The sequence below is a fragment of the Myzus persicae genome, unplaced genomic scaffold (assembly GCF_001856785.1).
Source record: "Myzus persicae strain clone G006 unplaced genomic scaffold, MPER_G0061.0, whole genome shotgun sequence".
In the NCBI taxonomy this organism is placed as follows: domain Eukaryota; kingdom Metazoa; phylum Arthropoda; class Insecta; order Hemiptera; family Aphididae; genus Myzus; species Myzus persicae.
In genome coordinates, this window is record NW_019100647.1 from 373,132 (window position 1) to 397,887 (window position 24,756).

General features: G+C 29.2%; 1 protein-coding gene across 1 annotated transcript in view; it reads right to left on the reverse strand.

Moving 5' to 3' along the window:
• LOC111038866 (neuropeptide SIFamide receptor-like) overlaps positions 1 to 8,508 on the reverse strand; it is a 51,937-nt gene extending 43,429 nt beyond the window's left edge. The window contains exon 1 of the mRNA XM_022322129.1: positions 7,955 to 8,508. Within this exon, the coding sequence (XP_022177821.1) occupies positions 7,955 to 7,968 (14 nt within the window). The 5' untranslated portion in view covers positions 7,969 to 8,508. The remainder of the gene's footprint in view (positions 1 to 7,954) is intronic.
• Positions 8,509 to 24,756: the final 16,248 nt, after the last annotated feature.

Genomic DNA, 24,756 nt, shown 5'->3' on the forward strand with positions numbered 1-24,756 from the left:
ATGGTAGTCATTTATTATTATTGGTATCAAATATTGATCTGGTAGGTATTGTATGGGTTAAAATCCCAATACCATAATAAATGTAGAGAAAATGGGAATGAATTTTAACACATATGGTTACTCAAACTACCTACATTTTTATATGAATAATCATTAGGGCTGGGATTTTGATGCAAAGGCATCTTTTTTTCTGATGTTTTGAAACGTTGATCCGTAAGTATAAAATGTGTTTTGGGTGATAGTGATTATTTTAAAGTATTTTTCATTTTTCATTTTGCATTTTTTTTTTTGCATTTATTGACAAAATTAGTTCTTAAATCCATTTTTAGGACATTTTTTTATGTTTTTAGTGCATTTTCTTGGTTTTTAGAGCATTTTTCATCATTTCTTTATAAAATGAACTAAAATTGTTGCGATTCACAAAAAACTTTCGGCAAACTGCTGACGATAACGGTACGAATAATAAATTATATATAGTATCATATATTCATATATTTCATCATAGCTAGGGTTTTCCCCGAAAATTATCACCGTTAAAATGTTAAAATTTTTTTTAAAATTATTATTTTAGATTGAATGATTAAGAAAACAAAAGCATTAAAAAACTAAAGAAGTAACAACGAACAATAAACAAACAAAAATACATTACTGTATTATAATTTAAATTTTTTTTCTAATTTTTAACCTGTAATAAATATAATTTAAATGCATTTTTTGAGTTTTTTAAGTTATTTTTGCATATTTTTAAGGGCATTTTTTGAAATTTTTTAAGGCATTAAAATCCCAGCCCTAGTAATCATATATCATGCCTGGAGTACATTTCAATACAAATCTTACTAGAAAAAAAAACTGTGCCAAATAATTGAACAGTGGAATATTCAGGGTGATTTACTAAGCATAACACGTTCATAACATTGTTTCCTTTGATAATGAGTTTATTTGAATTATGATTTTTTGTAATTTATAGGTACTTATAAAAACCATATTTTCAATTATTTCGATTTTTATAACATAGGTATTTAAGAAATGTTCTGTGGCGATACAAATACTTATTTTAAATTATTATCTTGACTGCACAAACCGCCAATATTCTATAAGTTATCTGGTAAAATATTTTAAGCTGACCACGAGGAACCTTTTTTTCAGTTCTAATTGCCTGTTTGTTTTGACTGTTATAATTTACTAGAGTAGAAAAACTGAGGATATTCAAAAGTTTCTAGTAGCCCTATTTATCGATTGGACATTTCATCTGGTAAGCAGTTTCAATGAGATGATTTTTACTGAGTAGTTTTCCCTAGTTTAATATTGTATATAATATCTATACAAGGAATAACTAAGTAGGGACTGCGAAAACTTTATTACGAAATCAATGATACTATTATGGACGTTTTAACTTTAAAAATTAATAGTATATTAGTATATTATGATGTCAAAAAGTATACAAATTAAACTGATTATACTTGTTAATAATTTTAATGACTACTTTCAACAATTAAATTAGGTTTTAGAAAATAAGTGTAACATTTATTTACACTATTGCAATGTAATTTCAAAAATTTAAATAACGTTTTGAAAATGCACGATCACGGAACAACGCATTTAGGGCGCATTCGTATATTAATTTCACGCTTTGGTTTTCAGTCAAAAGACAACAAAACAATGGTTGAGTATCAAAAAAAAAAAAAAATAGAACTAGCCGATTTCACGGTCATTACTAGGATTTAGTCATATTTAAATGTGACCCGCAACAAGAAATATAACTTTTGTCCGATACAAGCATGGAAATCTTTTAGAAAATAATATATAGGTTAAACATAATATACATAGGTATACCTATCTACTATTGCACTTAAAACGGATTTTCATTGTCGCTGCAAGTCACAAACTCGTTCCGAAGAATTTATTGACGTTTACCTGTGGAAGATACTCCGAGCAAAATTTCCCACAAACTGTCAACTTTCATTTAAAATCATAATTCACCTACGCAGAATCTTTCCTATAGACTGGTCTCGATAAGACTGATTCAATGCAATTCAATTCCTAAATAGTCGATAAATGCCACAACTTATTTAGTATTGTAGGTATTAGGTATATAATATTTTCGGTGCACTTTCAACATTAAAATGCTTTTTAATCAAAAATACAATAATAAGTAATATTCATAAAATAAGAAGAAAGCTCAGAATGCATAATAATTATTATTAAATTGTCATATTGTTAAAATCATTGTGGGTTTTACAATTAAAAATATTTATTCCCAAACGCAAGAGTGGTATTTAAGTATCACATTATTCACATGCCCCTTAAATTTAATTAGGGACTTTCCATTTGTGTAGATTATATATTTTGTAATTTATTGCAAATTTTAGATCCAAATTAATTTGTTTCGAATGATGTTCAGAATGGTGGGTAGAGGGGGTTAAAATAATACATAATAATTAAAAATTGTTAATAGGTATCTTAAGTATTTCCTACCTTTATAATTAGCATGTAAAGTGAAATATCATCATAACTCAAATCTCGAGGGAAGCGAACATGATAGATTCCATCGAACATTTTGAGTAATTGAAAGACCAACAACATTTTATTACAATACCTGTAGTACCTATACACTGTCAGTATATGCGAGAGATTTCACGTGAATGATTTATCCTCTTTCCAGTTATGGAAAATTTCAATTTATTATTTGAACTTCGTGCCAGATATAATGATATTCTGCTGAATTTTTTATTTCGTGACATTTCGCTACGTTTTCATAAAATCATAGTTTCGGCACGAATAAAAACATTTTGTATTTCCACTTGACAATATTTTCAATTCGTATTCATCGTACGAACGTGCACACACATATTTTATATGAATAAAAATAATAATTACGATGACATTTTTTCACCATTTCCTTTTGAATTATTATTATTTTTTTTTTTTGTATCTCAATCTTTCGTATATTTAATCCCACCTATTTTTCCACTGAGTTATGAAAATATGGTATGAGTTTAAAATACTTTAAATATTATTTAATTCATTACCATATTGATAAGTTTATGTTGCAACTATAACTTAAATCAAAGGAAAAAATATAGCAATAACTGTTATGAATAATATACCATTTAAAGGCAAATTATGTTTCCATAATGTATTGCACATTATTCAAAAAACTGTGTATGGTTTTTGTATAATATGTATTAAAGTAAGAAGTATATATCTGAGATATATAAATGTCAAATTTAATCACATATAGAACTGTAGACTGTAGCATTATTTCAAAAAAAGTTAAGTGCTTCTTTTATAACAAATTATCATAATATTTACTTTCAAAACATAATAATTGATATGATTTTTACATCGAACTGTTTAAACAAAATTAAATTTATGACAATTTATTGTTTTGAGTTTGCAGTGTTTCAATCTACAAAATATGTATAATACACGAGTATAAAACCATTTCTTTTTTTTAATCAAACTACTTTTTACGCAGTCTATGGTGGCTTTGAAGTATTCCTAACATTAAAACATATTATGTATATTTTATGTAGATAAGATGTTTGGCTTATGAGTGCTAGACAAATATCGATAAAAATAAATACGGGATGTTTAATTATATTGTGTTTTATTCTATGTAGTTTAATTCAATCACACACTAATTTAAACGAATTGAAAACTTGAAAATTCAATCAAAATAATCAATATGTGACCTCGTGCACACCGATCACGTACTTGTCAGAGTTTGTATTCAAGAAAATAAAATTAAGATGAGTTATCAAAAGCCAGAATCATTTAAATTCTGAAAATGCCTTAGAGGTAAATTACGTTTTAGCTAAGAGACACTAACAAATTAATCTATTATATATCAACATATCAAACGTTCACCTAGAAATTAGAATAATTAAATAATGTAGCTGGTTTCTCAATTCTAGTTAATTTTACAAAATACTCAGAATGAAGAACATGAGGTTCAAAGTTTAAATTCTAGATTTAGTTTTCTACAAGAAAAAACCATATTCTAAGTGGCATTATTGCTGCTCCAAATGGTGATGATAAACAATAAAAAAAATACAAAGAACACATCATTGTAAATCGCTCTGTTCAGAATCTAAAATATAAAAGTTAATAAATTCGTCTTGTATAAAAAACTTTATCAAGTTATTTTTTATTAATTTTAATTTTCATAATATGGCCCAAGAAATATATTAAAGAACAATCATGGTTAACAAATGTATATTTTTTTTTTATATTTTACAATAAGTGAAATTTATTATTTACATTCCATAACTTTACTATTGAAGTAAAAAGATTTAACTATTCAAAAATAATTTGATTTAATATATATGAGTATTCTGCTCGTTGATGAAACTCTTGTTTTCAATTAGAAAAACATTTTCTGAATCTTAAACACATTTTTGTATTTTGGTTTATCTTTTTAACTAGAACATAGTAATAATTCTTTTAAAATCGATTAGAAATGTAAATTCTATATTTAATTCAAATGAGTGTATATCCACCTCCATGTTTAAAAAAGAAGGGATATTATTTTATTCTGCAAATTGGCAACTACTAAACCAAATGTGTATAATACAGCACATAAATCACTTGTTTGCTACTAAAAAAATCATCATCGTAAATAAATTATAGTCGTGCATGAACGAACTTGTAGCCTAGGATACAAAATTGATAAGATACCGTACAGATCTTTATCCTCTTGTATATTCAATATTCATATTATAGTAATATTTTATGAAGTACCTATTTTGATATTTATATTAAATTCCTTTTATTCATAATCTGTTTGGATCTCGATATGGACAGCTATAATTAGGTAGAAAAAAAAAATTACGGTGAACACAATAATTTCTAAATGTGGATAAATATGCAATCTAATTTTAAACGATTAAATAAAACTATAAATACGGAATGTTCGTTAAAAAGGTAACCGTCTATTTACAATATTTACGTTAAGAGTACAGAGAATATTATTTGGAAACAAAAAAAATAACGGTACTATGCTAGCTCACACTGCCAACAATCGTATTATGATCAATCCAATATAATATAGTAATTTCTGTATCAACATTTTGGGTTTAAAACTCCTAAAAGTACGCCTTCTTTAGACTTTTAAGTGTAAATTCATCGTAAATTTAAAATTAAATAAAGTCACACAAATAATAAATTAAATCAGATGCTTCATAAATTGAATTCTCTGTTGAAACTATAAACAAAACACCTTATAACATGTAGTTTATAAGTAATCTATTCGCACTGTAGTGCAGAAAACTCTGAGTATACATTTTTATAATATTAAAGCATATTTGCGCTGTGCAGTAGCCGGTACACACAGTTAGTCATTGATTTATGTTACGATTCGTAACACTATTGTATATATAGTTGCTACTTACTACTATTGTTGTAATAAGGTCTTAATAATAAATTCGTGTATAGTTAATAAAATAATTAAGGATTAATTAATTCCAGGTATGTATACAGTGTACACACAATCTGTCTGTAACAGTGTGTACATGAATAATAATTCACGAATGAAATTTAGTGTAAGTGTGCATGGGTTTCTCAACGTGCTGATAGTGTATAATATTTGAGTTTCTTTTTCAAATATGGAAAACGAACAGCGTTCGTGAACTTAGCGGTACTCATGTAACATAATTCAATTAAACCTATCCAACAATTTTGTTGGACGTTTGTTGGACATTGTTGGATAGCTTTTATAATTTGTTGGATGGTAATTCAAAAGTTATGAGCAATTTTTCGAACCTGAACGAACAATATGAAATTAACAAACTCCAAGATGCATCCGATTGGGACATGAAGAAATTTCAAACAGAGGTAATCATGAGTTCAGCTGAAGTATTAATTTGTTGTAGTAACAGGAAAATCAAACAAGCCTATTTTAGAAAAATTCAGTAACTAAACTGAAGATGAGTGAGAGAAAAACGACGTGGGACAAAAAAAGCGCCCTGTCAGAATTTCGTCCGGCCAACGGTAAGGCCACCACTCATCATAGTATAAGGATCCATCTTCGAAAATCCATGGGGCACTGTATTTTTCCATAGTTGATAACTGATAAGAATGAATATATCATAACCATGGTCATGTCGGTAAGATCAACTATGTGATATAATCATTGTCATATTTCGCATTAATTAATATCTTATTATATTAATATTGTGTCAATGAATAAAATATATTTCTTTTATTATATTAAATGTATAAAAAGAGAAATTAGTGACAGACATTATGATCATAAATTGTATCTATTCAATGTATCTACCCTTTTAATATAAATAATAACATTTTATGTATAAGCGTATTATAATAGACACAGAAAATCCAGGTGAGGTATGTTCCCCTTGCCCCCCACATTAGACGGTCTTGCCATAGTATACTAAAGAAAACTATTTACGCGTGTTTTCCTGTTTTCAAGCCCGGAAATCCTACATTCTCGTCGTGAAACACATAATAATATTACATGTGTATAATTCATATCGAATAATATGAATTTTGAATACACCTGCTTAAAACTTGTATTTCTTATTGAATAATAAACTTAATATTAAAATGTTAGTTGTCTGTGCTTGGGCCACGGTAGGATGCCCGTTTTGTAATACATTTTATTTTTATTTTTAAATAGGTACCAATAATAGTTATTATCCGTAAGTCTCTTAACTATTTATTTTGTATACAATAAGCGTACAAACTGGTTGGTATAAATTAGCTAATATAAAAAAGAGTCACTCTGAAGCAGTGATAGTTTTCTTGCGTTATATTATTTAAGGATTAAATTGGATTTATTAGACGGTCTCTGCACCATTAGTGAGCTTATTGTCTAGGGCTCTAGGTGGATTTCTGGAGATGTTATCTAACTTGAGATCTCTGATGAGGGAGTTTTCTAAGGTAAAAATAAATAAAATAATATTGACATAAGTGGTATAATATTTCATAATATGATGGAGGTGCGAGAAATGCAATAATTCAGCCAATGACCTTTCACAAATATTTTTAAAAGTAAAATTCTTGTAACCATTTTCGTCCGTCAAATGGTCATTACCTCAAAGTACTATTAAAGGGATTAGAAATTTATTGGATGTCCATCATTGCATATATAATAAATATATATACGATAATTTTAAGAACAATTAGAACAAATTATAAAATATTGCAAGTACCTTAATAAATAGTAAATAAATAACAATAACAGCACTAAAATACCTGGATTTATATAATGTAAATACATATTTTTTGTTATTAAGTACAATAACTAATCAACTTTGACAAGACATTATGTTGTATACGTTTCACTAGATTCAGAATAAAACAATCTAAACTTTTAATTACACATAATATTATTTGAGAGAATCATAAAATACTTTTTTACATATTACTTAGGTATAGTAGGTATATACAAATTCTCTATTTTTCCATGTCATTTGTATACAAAATATATAAAACATACAATAATTTCATCTTATATGTTTCGCGATGCGAACACAACATTGATATTTACATTTTAGTTTCTAGAGGTAGCTGTATATATTTGATGATCTTAATTATTCTTAACTCACGTCCACATACACAAGCGTCTCGCAAAACCACACTATTATAAAAATTTGCTATATTACATTTTTTAAAATTTTTAGTGCAATAACATGTATTGCCAAGCTTGTGTTTGTTGTAAACTTTAGTAAGTATTTGATCCACGGTTTAACTGGCCTATACATTTTTTTGATGAAATTTATAACTAAACATTTTCAAGTCAACCTTTTCAGCATTTTTTTAACGGACTATAATATAATTATCTACATGGCGTATTTTGTATTTGTACTTTTTTAATTGATATTATTACTATAATAGTATTATACTACTCCTGTCTACAACAACTATATCATCATGCAACAGTAATACTAACGTTACCGCTATAGGTATATAGCTGATAATATAGACGTACCTCGGAAACTCCATGTTTATAATATATTTATAATATATGATATTATAATGGTATTTAAATGATTCGCAGCTCTCGTTCGTCGATAGTCGATCTCGCCACCCGACAAGTCGACGATTGAAGCGCGTAACAGTTTATCGCCTATAAAATACCTATGCCTAAACGTTGTGGTGTGCGAGTTTTATCGTACCACGATGGCAATTATAGCAATAATAATGTATAATAATTATTGTGAGTTTCCTCTCAAGGAAACTGTGGACATTGGTGCGGAGGAAAAACGGCTGCGAAAAAGAACCGCGACTCATCGGCGACGAGTTTTCCGGTGGCCGTCAACAAGTGGTAAGCGGGCGGTCGAGCAGGTGACGGCGGTGACGACGGTGACGGTGACGATGTCGGTGGTGACGGAGTGACTACGCGGTTCGGACACCGCGGCAGACCGTCAGCGGCGGCGAGATGTCGCATGGTTCCGCGACCCGGAAGACGAACGGGAAGTAACGCAAAAACGGTGCGACGGCTACTCGCGACCGGTGCGGTGTGCGTGCGCGCGGCGAAACGGCCCCCAGCTGTCTGCGGGCACGACGCGCCGGTTCGAGTATTATTATTATTATTTTCGTAAAGCATGCTGTGGTGTGTTATGTACAGGGTGATTCGCCTGCGAGCATGCTCACCCTTTTTTTTCGCTTAATGAGGCATTTAATATCATAGTTATTCAAATCTTGATTTTTGGAGTTGATTAAAAAAAAAATATTTACTCTAATAGTTCGAATTATTATATAAGTAGGTATGTAATATATTATTGTTTTAATTTGAAGTGTTCAAAGACTGCACTATACCGATTAGCACTTCAAAATTATGTTTCTGATTTTTAAGATTTATTTTATTTAGTAGCGTCTCATAAAAAATACCTGTGCATTTGAATATCGAAAAATATTATTATTTAAATTATTATTTAATATAGTGGACCATGACACTTTAGAGGATACCCGTTTCTCAATTTACTCCAATCATGACAACACAAAATGTTTATGTCAGTGCGATAAAAACTACAAAATTGTATTTGCAATCATTTAAAACATCAGAATTTTTGGAAAATAAATTTTATTCTGCTTCTAAGCTGGTTGTCCTCCCTCCCCCCAGGACACGTCGTGTATTGAGTAGACTTTTCTCAATTTTGTACGATTTAAAATTTATCATGGCCTTTTGCGTCTTAACATTACACTTCAGGTAATAACTATAACTAAAATGGATAACCTTGTGTGCTTATAATATGCTATGCTTGTACAGTCGTAACGCGTTAGTGTTTGTAGTGACTAGTGATAGTAGTGCGTACTATTTTATTACATTGTGACTACTGAGTACTGAAAATACATTTCGCAGGTACGTCTACCCTTCTCGAGAATGAGATTATAGTGTTTTTATTACCTATGATGGTGTAATAATATATATTAAGCCGATTTTTCTCAATATTGGTTGCACAATTTGAAATCGTTCGTTGCACTGTCGGAAACAGCTACAAAAGAAGAGTAACACTCTGTATGATTATAGCGGTAACACGTAAGTGGTAGTAGTGATAGATGTAGTAGTAGTAGTAGTAGTAGTAGTAGTAGTAGTAGTAGTAGTAGTCGCGCGTAGTAACGGCAGTAGTAGTAGCGAGTGCGTGCCGCCAGTAGTCGGCGGCGGACGACGGGGAATCCGCGCGAACCGACCGGCTGACTTTTGCGGGTTGCGGGGGTGGCGGACATTTACGCCACGAGCGCGCTCTGTCGGGCCGTTGAGCATCGCGATTATTTTATACGCACGACTACCACGATTATACGGTACAGTGTACATTATACATAATATAATATATATATATATGTTCTATACCATGGTCGTTGTCTGCTCCTCTTGTGTTGTTATTATTATTATTATTATTATTATTATTGTTATACGCGAAAGCTGCATATATTATATAGGCACTCTCATACAGGGTGCACCGGACCCGAGCTGCTGCAGTGCAGTGTAGTGAGATTCAAAAACGATTTTCGAGTGTTTGGCTCGCATAATTTATTACAAATCATAAGATGGACGTGTGTATTACGCAGAGCGTGTGAACTTTCCATCGGACAACTACGAGAATGTTTTTTTTTTTTGTTCCAGTCAAATCACCTGCTCCAGTGACTCTCGTGTGCAGTGAATCTGTCATACGTTTCTAATCTTTTTTTATGAAGCGATTAATTTAAAAAACGATCGCGTGCGATATAAACGCAGAACGAAAATGTGAACAAATGTGTATGACGTGGTTTTACCTGATAATATATTTTTTTATTCTTTCCGATATAATAAATCGATTAGAATAGTATCCTGGCGCAATTTATAAAACATTGGTACATCTCGTGAATGGTGGGGGGAGGGACACCACTTTGGATACCCTGTATACACACGTACATACATATAATATATACGCATATAATATATTATAATATATATATTATATAAATTATGTATATATATATCATATCGATCGGGTCGGCAGCTCGGCAATGCGACTATGCGGCCGTGTACATTATGTGTACGGTATAAGTACGCTTATTCGCCCGCTAAAAACGCCGCCCCCGCCGCCGCCGCCGGCGAACACCTTTTGACCCCGTCTCGTCGCGGCAAATACAACACACTGCATAGATGACGAGACGTCATACATATACCCACGAGTGTAATGTGGGCCATAGGTATATATTTGTTTATAGTATTGTCTGTATACACAAATTAACGCGTACGTCTGTATCGTGGGACTTATACACTTGTAGTAACCACGCTGAACCAATTGGCACCAAATCACATGCAATATTATTCCCGGAACTAGGGGAACGTTTATACCCTCGTTGTAAGAGCCTATAGCAGGTCGCATAGAGGAGCAGTTCTGGATAACGAAAATCGAATATTTCTTAAACCTCATATAATAAAGAACTACGCTTATAGGCGTATTATACAACCATGGTAGTGGTAGTACGTCGCGTGTGTTGTATTGAATACCCCCGAGAAGTCACGTGATTCATATTGCGATCTTGGATGTAGGTATCAGATACACATGGAAAATATAAAATAGCCTACTGAAACCCTTTGTTTTATTTGTTATGTTATAATAAAGATATATTTTTCTAACAAAAATAAACTCATTTTACGTCAACCGATTACTGCACATTTGAAAGATGGACAGCGATTTTTTAATAATGCATGAGTTCGAGCCATATAGGATCGACAGTTACACGCGTGCAGCTGCAGTTGGCGAGGTGCAACAGCCGTTCCTGCAGCAGTTCTGATTGCCACTTGCTCGCGATCATTGTTCCAAGTACTTACACTGACATTTAATACATCATATCACATGTCACTATTTATAGATGTCATAATATCCGAGCACCTACCAAGACTTTTTTTTGTACATTAAGTACAATATTACTATGATACCTACTTTATCTATAGATTATATTATTTACATCGTACACTGTAAATAGAAAGTTTAGAAACGTTTTATATGTATAAATTGTGCGAATAAGTTTTCCAAACTGTCTAGACATAGGTACTACATAATATATATAAAATGAATATCTAATCAGGTAAGTTGGATGGTATTATGAATTTTGCAGTTTTATTTTATTTATTATTATTGAACTAAATAGTCACATTTTTATAAAAGTTACTTTCAAAAAATTTTAAAAAAATAGTATTTTGAAGAATAAAACATTACAACCTTATACTGTTACAATCTAAAAACAAGTTTTTCTGCGGTTTTATTTATGTACTGTACTACTGTACACGCATACAATAACATAGTATATTGTATGCATAATGCATATATTATTGCTATGCTATATATATTACTATGCTTATATGATGTAAAACTAAAAAAACAAACTTAATTGCTCAACATCGATTTAATATGATAGAATTTAATATTTGGTTATCATAATACATTTAAATTTGACTGTTAAAGATGCAACTGAATAATATATGTTCTTTAAGATATTAAATACAAATGAAGTTAATTATATTAAATGACACACATTATCTTATGAAAAATAGCAACTGATATTAAATTACAAGTATTAAATATTAATATAATTTTAGTAAGTTTATTTTATATTCTCATCGAAAACGTTTTAAATTAAAATACATATACTATAAGTCTATTTCAATTTATAAAATTATGATAATACATTCACCTATAAGATATGATTAGTTCAACACACTACTTCTTTCACTTACTTCTGTGGCTAAGGTTTTAAGCACGAATCGTACTTCCTTTCTGGACGAGTGGGAGACTTTTACAAACTGTAATAATATCAAAATATTGTATTGTGCAAGCACGCACGTCCGGTTACGTATAATGTACCTACTACATATCACAGGAATTCGAAAAAAGGTAGCGATCTAAAAGACACGTACCTATTTAGAATAATAGTATGTTGAAACACAATACTAATTGTTATGTATTATTAAAATAATTATAAAAATACATTAATACCTAATTATCAGACAATTATTCTTAAAAAATTGAATCATCTATGAATCTGTGATATATTATACCTAGTTTCCTAGGTTAAATTTTTTTTCAATATATTATTTCTTTATTATTTTACAACAAAGTGTTGTATATTTTTCTTTTCTCCAAAAAAATTTAATTGCCATGACTACAATGGCTGTAATAATTTTCATTTTATCTCAACACTACATCTTTTCTTTTAGATTTCAAGATGCAAAGTGGGGTTGGAGAACAAAGGAAGTTTAAATCGCCCGAGAAATAGTAGAAAAAAATAAAAAATTTAAATATTTTTAATATTTAAACGACCACCTGGTCTATTGAAGTCTAATCATGTCTTCGAATTGATAAAATAATGATTTTAGGTAAATATTCCCCGTTTTTGGGTTTCTTCTCGGTTATTTTGGAAAAATAGAAAAAAAAACCATGCGTTCTTAACTTTTGACCACTTCAAAACACAAACTTTATCCATTTTTCTGACAGAAACCTCTCTCTAAGTGCAATGCAAGAACATTTTTTATCACTAAAAATGAACAAGAAAGATAAGTTAAAAAACAATTAACAAGTCATAATTGTTGAACCAATACATTCATCGCTCCGCTTAGAAGAATCTAAAACCGACATCGCAACAGAGCAAATGCAATGCGCGCCATGCATAGAAATACATCGGCAGAAAATTATCTTCATAATATATTATGTAATATCTACCTATATTATATTATTATTATTATAAATAATTGGGCAAGCTAAATTTAAAATGGAAAATTCACTAAAATTATTCCTATTGGCTATGACTGTATTATTATTATTGTTATTATAAAATTGTTGCAATGATAATGTTTTCGTGGGCCGTTGAAATGCTCGTCGAAATAATAATCAATTATTGCCGTCGGATACGCGCAGCGACGTGTTGACCCGGAGCGATCGGATTCCGCCCGGCAGGTGGCGCTGCGCTACGCCCGATGATGTTCAAAGTTTCCCGCGCGCGCCGGTCAGCTGTGCCGTCGTCGGGAACCGTAAAATGTGCACTGCGCGTAGTAGTATATATAGTAACCGTAATAGTACATGTCTGTACGATACATATATATATTATGAGTATACAGGGTGATGCGTTTTTTATCGGGTATAACAGTTTTCCGGTTACGATATTTTGTGACTTCGAAACGGTTTTTTTTGTTATACACAGCGGTTGGTAATTTTATAATGTACGTTCGATTAATATAATATTAAGTATAAAATATATTAGTATTGTATAATAGTATGGTCGATCTATTAGTACATTTTTCAAGATATTTTTTAAGTTGGAAAATAGACGAGAAAGATGAGGCAGACAAGATCATGACCCGCGATGAGATTTGCATAAACACATAATATCATTACTTCTTATGTCAGTGGTAAGACGTGAAATCCATACAATTTGGCAATGCACAATAACTTTTTATCATTGGAAATTATTTAAGAAACCGAACAACGAAATACAACAACATTATCTTTTCTATAAATCAGGCGGCACTTGTAACGTCAGAGGAGTTGTCTAAATTGCATATTATCAATATAGAAACAAAAACAGTTTTAGGGTCCAACACCAGAAAACCTGATCAGGAAAACGCCATAATCATACAACTGCACGTATGATAATAATAAGACCACCCCGTACAAGCGGGTCATGCGGTCGTATAGGCCACGTATGTGTATTATGTGCTTTGCTTCGCAGCTGAGCCTCAACGTGGGTTTGGGGGAGGGGAGCGGAGAGTGCACTTTCGACCCTCCTTAGGGGCTGTACTCCGGGGGAGGGTTAGTGTTCGTGAAAGTTCAAACTGTGCCTACTGGACGCGTGCGCCGCAGACACCGCGGATTATCCGGCATAGGTACCTTTCGCTCGTCTATCCTTTTAATGCCACCGTCGACGACAAGTGGTGTTGTTTTTGTTGTGCATCATATTATAACGTTCACCACTCGACGACGTGTACTTAAATATATATATATATATTCATGTGTGTGTATGTGTATGTGTATATTATATTATACGTCGTGAACTTATATATACAAATGTGACTTTTCCTTTGACGGTATTGTACCCCAACCCCCAGCAAACAAACACTCATCTCACCGCGAAAAACAATGTCAACCTTATATTATAATTTATAATATAATTATTATACGAGTAGACACGGATCTATATAATATGATATACTTATATTATATCATGCAGCACCGTCTATATATTATTATACGTGATCAGGAAAATAATATCATATAGATACTTACGAGATAATTTCGTTATAACTAGATAGTTAAAAAGTATTAAAGTTAAGCCAAAAATAAATTATTTTTTGACTTTCCAACTTAACTAGTCAAAGTATCTACTAACTCTTACAGTTTATTTGATAGAATATTACGTTAAGTTAAAAGCATGTATTCATGTTGGTGTATATAAAATATACACGATATCAATAGCTGTGTAACTCATGTTATGAGTTATGACTTAATAATGATGTATATAATGGCATTTTTTTGGCCATTAGGATTGGAGCATTGAAAACAGGACCATTGGGTTGTGTTACATTTTTAATTGCTGGAACTAAATTGTACAATATAATATATTTTATAAACATTATTTCATTATTTGAATTAATTTTCGCTGGTTACAATAGCATTAAATATAAATTATTAACAAATAAAAATATTCCTTGATTTAATAGAATAAAGTTGAGTAATGAACACAAACGTATATTAAAAAAAAAGTTTTGCCTAAACCGCAAATTATTAATAATATGTGATGTTGATTCATTGTTTAAAAAAATTTAAAGTTGCAAAATTACTATAATATTATTATGTTTGACCCAGATAATAGTTCAAAAAAATGAATAACTTATTTTACCTGTGTTAAGTTAATATTTTTCTCCGTGAGTTAAATGTATGGTTAATCAACTATTAACTTGTAACCTAATGCCATTAAAGCTTACATTAACTTAATAAAATCAAGTCAATTGTTTTCACTCTAATGAATAATATAATATAACATATAATATATATTGATGCGATATTGCCCACTGTATAAGAACGTGAAATACCACAAGTGTCTGTCGATTTCCACATTTTTTTTTTGGTTGTCTGCAATAAGTTGCATGTCTCACCTGCCGTTATGAAAATTTAATATTACAGCAATGAGGTACCATCATTAATTAAACAGAAATATTTTTTTCCATATTTATTTGTTGTTATACATGATAATCATGTAAGCAAAGTTTAGTACACCTGGAGATTGCTTTGACGTTTTTTCACCATCCTCCAGCACTGTATTTTATAGGTGTTTTCATGTTATAGGTATCTTACAACACCGTTTCAAATGTTTGATTAATTACAGATGAACTTTATTTCTAAATTTTTTGGCGCATCCACAGCACAACCATTTTTCAGTGATGCGCTTGAATATATGTCGTAGCCTCATTGGTTTCGATAAGTATCCGTTCACTATTTATTTATACTTAACAAATGAGTAGGTGGTGGTGATATATATATATATATATATATATATATATATATATATGTCGATGTAATATATAAATGCAAATTGTCAAAAGCATATTATAGGTCTCTATAATATTATCTCATTGATTTATCAGAAAATAGCTTCAAAAATCAGGAGATGTGTAATTTTTAGTTTAAAAAACAGAGATGAAATCCGTTTATATTTTTACGTGTCCTCTACAACCACAGTAGGTTTGTGAAAAAACTTACACCGTGAATTATAATACGATAATTTATTATTATAATGTTATAAAGTACATGTGACAACCGTAGTTCTTGTTTTAAACGCACACGTTAATAAAAGTAGGTACAAAGAATTTACGCTGCAGATGCAGGGCATATTATATTTTATACCTGCACAACTACAAGCCGTACTTAAAAACAAAATATATGCCTACACGTCTTGTTTAATCGATAAAAAATGGAACGTAGCGCCTGCACTGTTGTATAGATACCTACATTGGTTTGCGGTGTTCGAATAAGATGAATTTTTTTTTCGTTACGCAGCGCAATGGAATTTACCGAGAATTTCTATACAACAATAATAATATTGAGCTATTATTCAACCCATTTTGAAGAAGACAAGGCCTAGGAATAATAATTATTACCGACAACAAAACGTATTTTATTGACAGCCTCGAGTAATATAGACATAAAATATTATGTTTTGGTCAAATAACGTTTTAATAATCTTCTTTAGTGATTCTTCTACTTTCTTGTAGTTTTATTTTTTTTATATGTATATGTGTACGTACGATTACATATTGTTTATAGGTGAGAGTGGATATGAATTTAAATATAAAAATATATATCTTAACTTATAGTAATATATATACAAATATTTTATGAACCGAGAAATAAATCGACTAAAATGTATTGTGTTTAATGGAAGATAGATTTAAGAGGTTGTTAACGGAAAAAAATCTGTGTCATTCAGCCTTCGTAAAATCCTTGAAGGTGCGCTTAAAAATACATACTACTTAGGTACCACAACAGTATATAATACGGTTTGTGGGAGTTAAGCGTGGTTTAAAAAACTCCAACGCGCAGTATCGTCGATAATAAATAAACAAATATTATGATCATAAACAAAGCAAATAACGAAACTGTAAATTTTCATGTAAAAACATATAATATTCAAAGACGAATATTTTACTCACAACTGATATATCTATTATAAATGTATTATAAAGAACGGACAATGTAAGAAATATTACCTATACCGATTGTACCTGACCTACAACAAATCTTGAACAAGATAAAATCAAATAATACAATTACCTAACAATACACTAGGTATACACATCATATCAGTATCATTTAACTATCTAATAATATGATCATTACTAGTGTTGTCTATTTGTTTTTGTATTTAATTAATTAATGTTTCTCTACATACATTGTGTTGAGTGGCATGAAATAGTTTGACAAATAATATCAGGCTCGGTTAATCTTTTATAGAACTCTTATAATAGAGAACTAATTATGAAAACTTCGTAAAGAGATCAACAATATATTTTACAGTCTAGTTAATGTGCAGATTAACTACGTAACTGTATTAAACTTTTATAAGCCAGCTAAATATCCCATTACCTTACATGTATCTATAATAATCATAAATAACAATACATATTATTTATTGTAATAACTAGCTGTAACTTCACCAGGGTTAAAATTAACCTATCTTAATATCATTTTCAGTTTTTCTTCAGTATAAATATATAATATACAAACATAAATATTATTTTACAATAATTAATTTCATAGTATATAAACATGATCGACTAGATATGGATTGAACAAATGCGTTAAAGCCGACATATATCCAGTATTGATATGTCTTGGTATTTATCTTAATGTTATTATATGAAAATTATGTCCTGAATTAAGAATGCAAATCATGAATTGAAATCATAAAAAATTCATCATTGTAATATTCGATTAAACATCGATATTTTTGATTTCGATTTTCTACATATATCATGGTAAAGGATAAAGTGATGACTGACTGAGTGAATGATCGATAAAATCACAACCCAAACCACTGGAAGAGTCGGGCTAAAATTTGACAAACATATAGCTATTGAGATGTATGAGTCCGCTAAGAAAAAGTTTTTGGAGATTTAACCCTTAAAAACAGTGGCACCGAACGTCCTGTAAAAAAATATAAAATTTCACAGTACTAACGCATTTGCTTAATTTTTCACTAAATGACAAAACGTATGAAACCATGAACTTGAAGTTTAGATTCATGGTTCCTCTAATACTATATATGTGCTTGGAAATTGCTCATTTCATTTAGTGGCACATGTATTAATTTGGTACGTTAGAAAATCACTGAAATATTTGAGTAATAATAATTGTCAATTCAATAATTACTGATTTTTACAAAGAGTGTTTTACATTGAAGATTTTTCTTCTAAATAATCGTAGCTGGAATATATTTCCTACATATGTTGCACTTACTGTAGCTCATCATCACGTCTGCAATTCACCACATAGAGATTTCCTACCTGATTTAGTGCTTGTATATTGTCCACGAATTGCCTACTTACATGAATACATTGCAAGTAAATCGATTTTCATTTGAGGTGACTAGCTGGTACAACCAGGTTTTTGATTTTACACTTTTTACATACAAAAAACCAACAAATATGTGACATAACAAACAGAATTACATCCATTGTATGAATATTGAATGTGCATTTAATAAAAAAACACATCTTTGTCCAGGCAACGCCGGAGGGGGCAGCTAGTTACATATATTTCTAAACATTTTTGTATGCTCTATGTATACTTATTGTAATAGTCACCAATTGTAACTATTTAAATCATTAAAATAATATTTGATTTTCATGTGCAAAAAAATTCCCATCTGAGCGACCATATAGAAGCAACCTTTATTGCTTGAAATAATAAACTATAAAATATAAATATTCTCCTGTATTGAAATATAAATTTAAATAAATATGAAATATAAGACCAATACATCAAGCATTTAAAAATATTTTCTTCTTTAATTTTTTTTTCGTGATTTTACTTTAACTTTATTCTCGAGGTACAATCATGTACAAGCAAAGTACTAATAATTGATATAGGCACCAACTCGAAATGTGGAAAATTAAGTAATTGTTGTGATTCCATAATAATATGCCAATTCAGTTCATGTAACTGCAATTGAAGGAAAATGTTCGAACCATCTTTTACAAATCTCCCACTACAGCATATACTGTACCATGCACATAAAGTTAACCTAAAACCAACAGTTCTATTTTAGTAGCTTGTAAAAAATGAAGAATAAATATGTGAGTAACTGATCTCTTGCAATCTTGCATGCTACAATAATTTTAACACCATAACAGTCGAAATGTTAAACTCAATACACGATTTCGTTGCGGCTTATCTATGTTTTTTATACCACTATATTGGGTACAATTTCCCGATAATATCTTCATCACAAGACGTAGGTACAAGGTTTTTTTATTTGAACGCATTAGAATTGTATATTATTATTATTATGTTCACACGGCGTCCCGGATATGCAATTCAGGTACAGCTGACAAGGGCCCATTTCTCGGTATCTTATAAGTTATGAGTTATAAATGTATAATACCAATAATGAGTCATAAAAAACTATGAATATTATTATATAACATATTATTCTAATCATTTAATACACTTAGTACACAACTATAATTATTTAATAATATGTTATATGTTTGTTGGACGATTATAATATAGTTTAATGATATAAGAAAATTATAAAATAAGGTAGAATATTGTAATATGTGCGTATATAATAAATCATATAAAAAGTATAACGTTTCTTAATAATTATTATAATATGTGATGTGTTCAAATATTATTTGGTAATAAATATAGCCTTGCATAGTTATGTCTATAGTAGATAGTCTTATAAGTTATAAGTGTTGACTGTACCAAACGCTTTTAATAACATAAATTTAAAAAAAACATTTCATAATATTACCAAGTTAAAATCGACAAAAACCTAGCCTTCATCAAGTTATCCACTCTAAATCTGCGAAAAAAACAAACTTAAATTTAAATAACACAATTATAAACGGGCATCCAATCAATGCGCAAACCTTTTAAATCACGATTCACGGCTATCCCGCTATTACTCTTCTAATAAGTCCATCGGTAAATATTCCAAATGTTTAATGCAATAAATGTATGGCCTTTCTAAAGCATAAATTAAAAGTATTATAGTTGTCAATTTATTAATCACATAATATAATGTATTGCTATCACGAAAAAATACTACGTTTCTGTGCTGACCGTGGTACAATGGTTTCCCGTGGTGCCATACTATTTATATTGCTTTTTAATCAACAAAACATAGTAATTACTATAGTATTTTTTAAATATTATGTACGGTAGTACACTAGTACATTCAATAATTAGTATACATATTGAATCATGAGAACATGTACCTATACACAATCGGGTTTAAGGATATCGTGTGATTTATGAATTACGTAAAACAAATTATAATATATTAATTGTAGATAATTACATGTAATATATTATAGACACACACAGTTTAATGTATTTTTTAATTTTAATTATAGTATTAATATATATTAAGGTCATTACTCATTATTATGGTGTTGTTATAATTGGGGTCGTATGTAAATCAAATTATATTACATTGAAAACAAATGCTTACAACAAGGATTTATTGAGATCAATAGTATGACTATTTTTATTTCATTACGATGTACGATTAATATAACATTTTTAATGAAATGTTTATTCTACAACTAATAGTAAATTAATAATAATAATATTGCAAAATGTTTAAATCAATATAACAATAATCAAAAAATATGACAAAAATACTCGTATATTGATTTAACAAAATATAAGAACATATTATCTTCCTACAAGAAAACCAAACCCGCAAACTTAAATACTTACTTAACTGCATAGATCAATTAGATTTTAGAATGGTAACATTTTAAAACTAAAGTGAAAGTTTAGAAATCACTTAAACATATTTATATTTAAAATAATATTGATCATATTTTCAACTTGGGGCAATAAAATATATGAGCTCATTTTTCAATAATATTTGCATTTAAGTTAATATTTGGGTAAACACTTTGGTAAATGATCACAAAAATAATAAAGGACGTTTAAAACGAAGTTTTCTTCACATTTAACCTTTTGTTTGATATTTTATTAAAAAAAAAAATATATATATAATATGCTATAAAAGATTTAAACTTTTAAGCCACATTTAAGTGAGTATAATGATTTCCTAATTAGAGTTTTTTTTAAACAGCATCTTTTTAATATTTAAAAAAAAATTAAATAACATTCACAGCATAATAAAATACATTAGTAAGAAGATCAGAACGTAAAAAAAATATTTTTAAAACACTGCATCAACTTATAATCTATTGTTTTATATTTAATTTTGACTATAATTTTATTCTTTGAAAATGAATCAACAAATAATTTGACATTTTGTGAAAGTACTGAAAAAGTTACAAAGTATTCTAGATATTTACGATCTTGAATAGTTCGTATTCAAGAATGATTTTAATATCTAAATTTTTTAGAAAAAACACATAAAATGTATTGTAATTCTTCATATTTACGATTGTTGTATCTATTCGAGTAGATTTTAATGCCATGGATTCAAAAATAAATACTTTTACGATTTTTTCATAGCCTCATTACTTGCTGCTGGAACTTGGAAGCTATGTTGATACTATCAGTTGTTTATAATTTTTTTTTTAACAAACAATCAAAAATTAAAATAATTGTACCCTATAATATAATTTTTTTGTCTGCATTTAATATTAACATTTATTTTCCGCATTGTTTAAGTTAATAAAACCATACTTGACAGTTTAATATTGTTAATTCAAACATTTTAATGTTATATTGAGTTTTATTAAGTAATATTATGACATTAATATTGGTAAATTGGTTACCATACTTGGATATCGCTTTTAAGTTTAAGTTTAACCCAATGAATTTAATTTAAAATAAATATATTGTAATTGATTTGTACACGCATATAGTATGTGTTGTGTAAATAATCATTACAAATCCCACATAATGATGAGTCACAGTATTGAGAAAAAAAACTCGAACGCCCAAAGCGTGAATAATTAAAAATTTCAACCAATGATATTATAATCCCACACGAATCAAAACTAGAATAACCCGAAACTAAACCACATACCTAGTTCATATACATATCCCAATGTCCAAGACCGTCGTGATCAGCATCATTAGCTATCATAATTGCACCGATTTCATTATGATTCATTGCGTTTTTCATCATAAAATGTAAATAATATAATATTGTGAATTATAAATAATATTTTTGAAATAATAATTAGCGCTAAACAAATAGCGGCGTGGGACTATTTACAAACAAAATAAATCACGTATAAACAGCGGTAATTGCCCACCTACAGCTCACATTTCATATCACTGTGTATACATTTTTTGTACCACAGCCAAAAGGGTTGAAGGGTTTTTACCGCTACGTGGTTTAACCCAAAATATTTATTTATTTTTAAATTCCAATCGTTTTATCGACAAAATAACAGGCACCCTTAAACATTTTCTTGCCCCAAAGTCGTATCGAATACACAATAAATCGTTACACGAGCTTAAAATCAAGTGTTAATGCCGGCAAAACGTCAGGTCCGTCTAAATTTAACGGATCCTAAGATATTTATCAGACATCGAATAAATGACCTGTGATCGGTGTTCGTTAATTTTTGAAGAACCGTCAAATTCATACAATATTCACCGAACCTGATACTGGTATAAGAGCGTCTATAAACAAGATATAACAATGTTCAGGTGAATTGGAAAAACACTACGGTATCCCGACATGTACATATTCGGTGCAGCACGTTTGAGTGTTTTTAAGTATTCATAAAGTTCAAAATCCACACAACGTTTGGGAATCACTCAATCTCCCTAAAAATATAAAAAGTTTAAGAATTAAAATTAAATCAGTAATACTAAGGTTCATCCCAAAGCAAATATTTTATGGCGTATATATAAAATAATATAATATGTATATAACTATGTATAATGTATATTGTATAATAAGAACTGATAATATTTATGATGATTCAAATAGGTACGTTAAGAATGTGTCATGTTAAATTAATTTAGTAAAAGTTTCGTATGCGCTGTACTATACTCAACAAGGACTGATTATGGCATAAGATAATATGAAAAATTTTGAAATAAAATAAAATTGTTCGAAAATTTCTGATGGCTTTTTGATATCGCCTGTGATACCGCACATTATCGCAGTCTATAAAAATTATATAATCGTATTAAGTTCCGTTTCACAGCTATATTATGAAATTATGTTACATACGCAATGAAGAACTCTTTACGTAAGAATCTGAAGTTTTGAATATTAATTACATTGTTATAACAAAAATAGCTATACCCACCAGCTTAGGTCCTAACTACGTGAAAATTATTGTGTGTTTGTGATTAAATGACAATTAATTGTATGATCAACGAAAGCTCTTTTCATTTACCATAATAATATATATTAACAGTTACATTATTATAAATATATTACAATTTTTATACGATTATTGTAAATTATAACCTCGAGATGGTATTAATAAACTCGGCTTGTTTTATAAGTATACCAACTTCAGGAAAAATGTATAAATTATTTCACTGAATATATTATTTTCATTTATATAGATATTTTTTATGTCTTGATTATACAATAATTGAATAAATAAAGTTATTATAATAATATAATAATATAGTTCATTCAAAGCAATTCAATGATTTTTATCGGCGATAAATTTATCATTTGGTTAAATAGACTTATTTGTCAGAACTACCTTTATAGATTTTTACCACGCTAGTATTATTTATAAAATATTCATAAAAATTATACCTTATAAAAATATACAGTTTTAAATCACCTGTAACTACGAGTATGCATATCGGATAACTACATATTGATCTTGCAATATCTACATTATAAAATTTATATATAATTTATGCAATATCCATATTATGATGTCTATACCATAATGTTATTTAATTTATGTCACGTCTCGTTTCATAGATATATATGATTTTTATGATTTGATTTAAATTGGTTTAAATTTCAAACAACTTAGTGTTGCCACTAAATATAATAAAATATGATACCTCCTATTATCGAACTTTTATAAATATTATGTTCCACGTAATATGAAAGCAAAACAACTAATCAAAAATAATCAGTCCACAAGTAGGCGATTTATATTCGAGTTAATTAAACTCAAAAAATGTAAACGTGTAAACATAAATAATACCTACCAACATACTATCGGCTTTCCAAATATTTGTAATTAAATATTCAGAAATAAAATTCATATTATAATACCTAGTTTATTATAATTATACTATCTGTGTCACTGTGACCAACGGGATTAATCGATATTGTGTAATTTAATTGCTTTCCAGGGCAAACCATTTCATACGATTATATAATGAGTGTGTTTGTGTATTATATTTTTTGTTATCATACTAATCGATAGTGGATACTATACCTTGTGGTTACTTAGAAAACTTAAAAAAAAAAATACAAGCGGACAATAATATTTAAACAGCGTATAGTTATATTCTTGAGTCTCAAGAAATACATTTGGTCAAATACACGTCATAGCCATGTTGATATATTTTCAAACTTGCTAGGTAGATGTATAACATATTTTTAAGAAAATCTTTTTAAAAC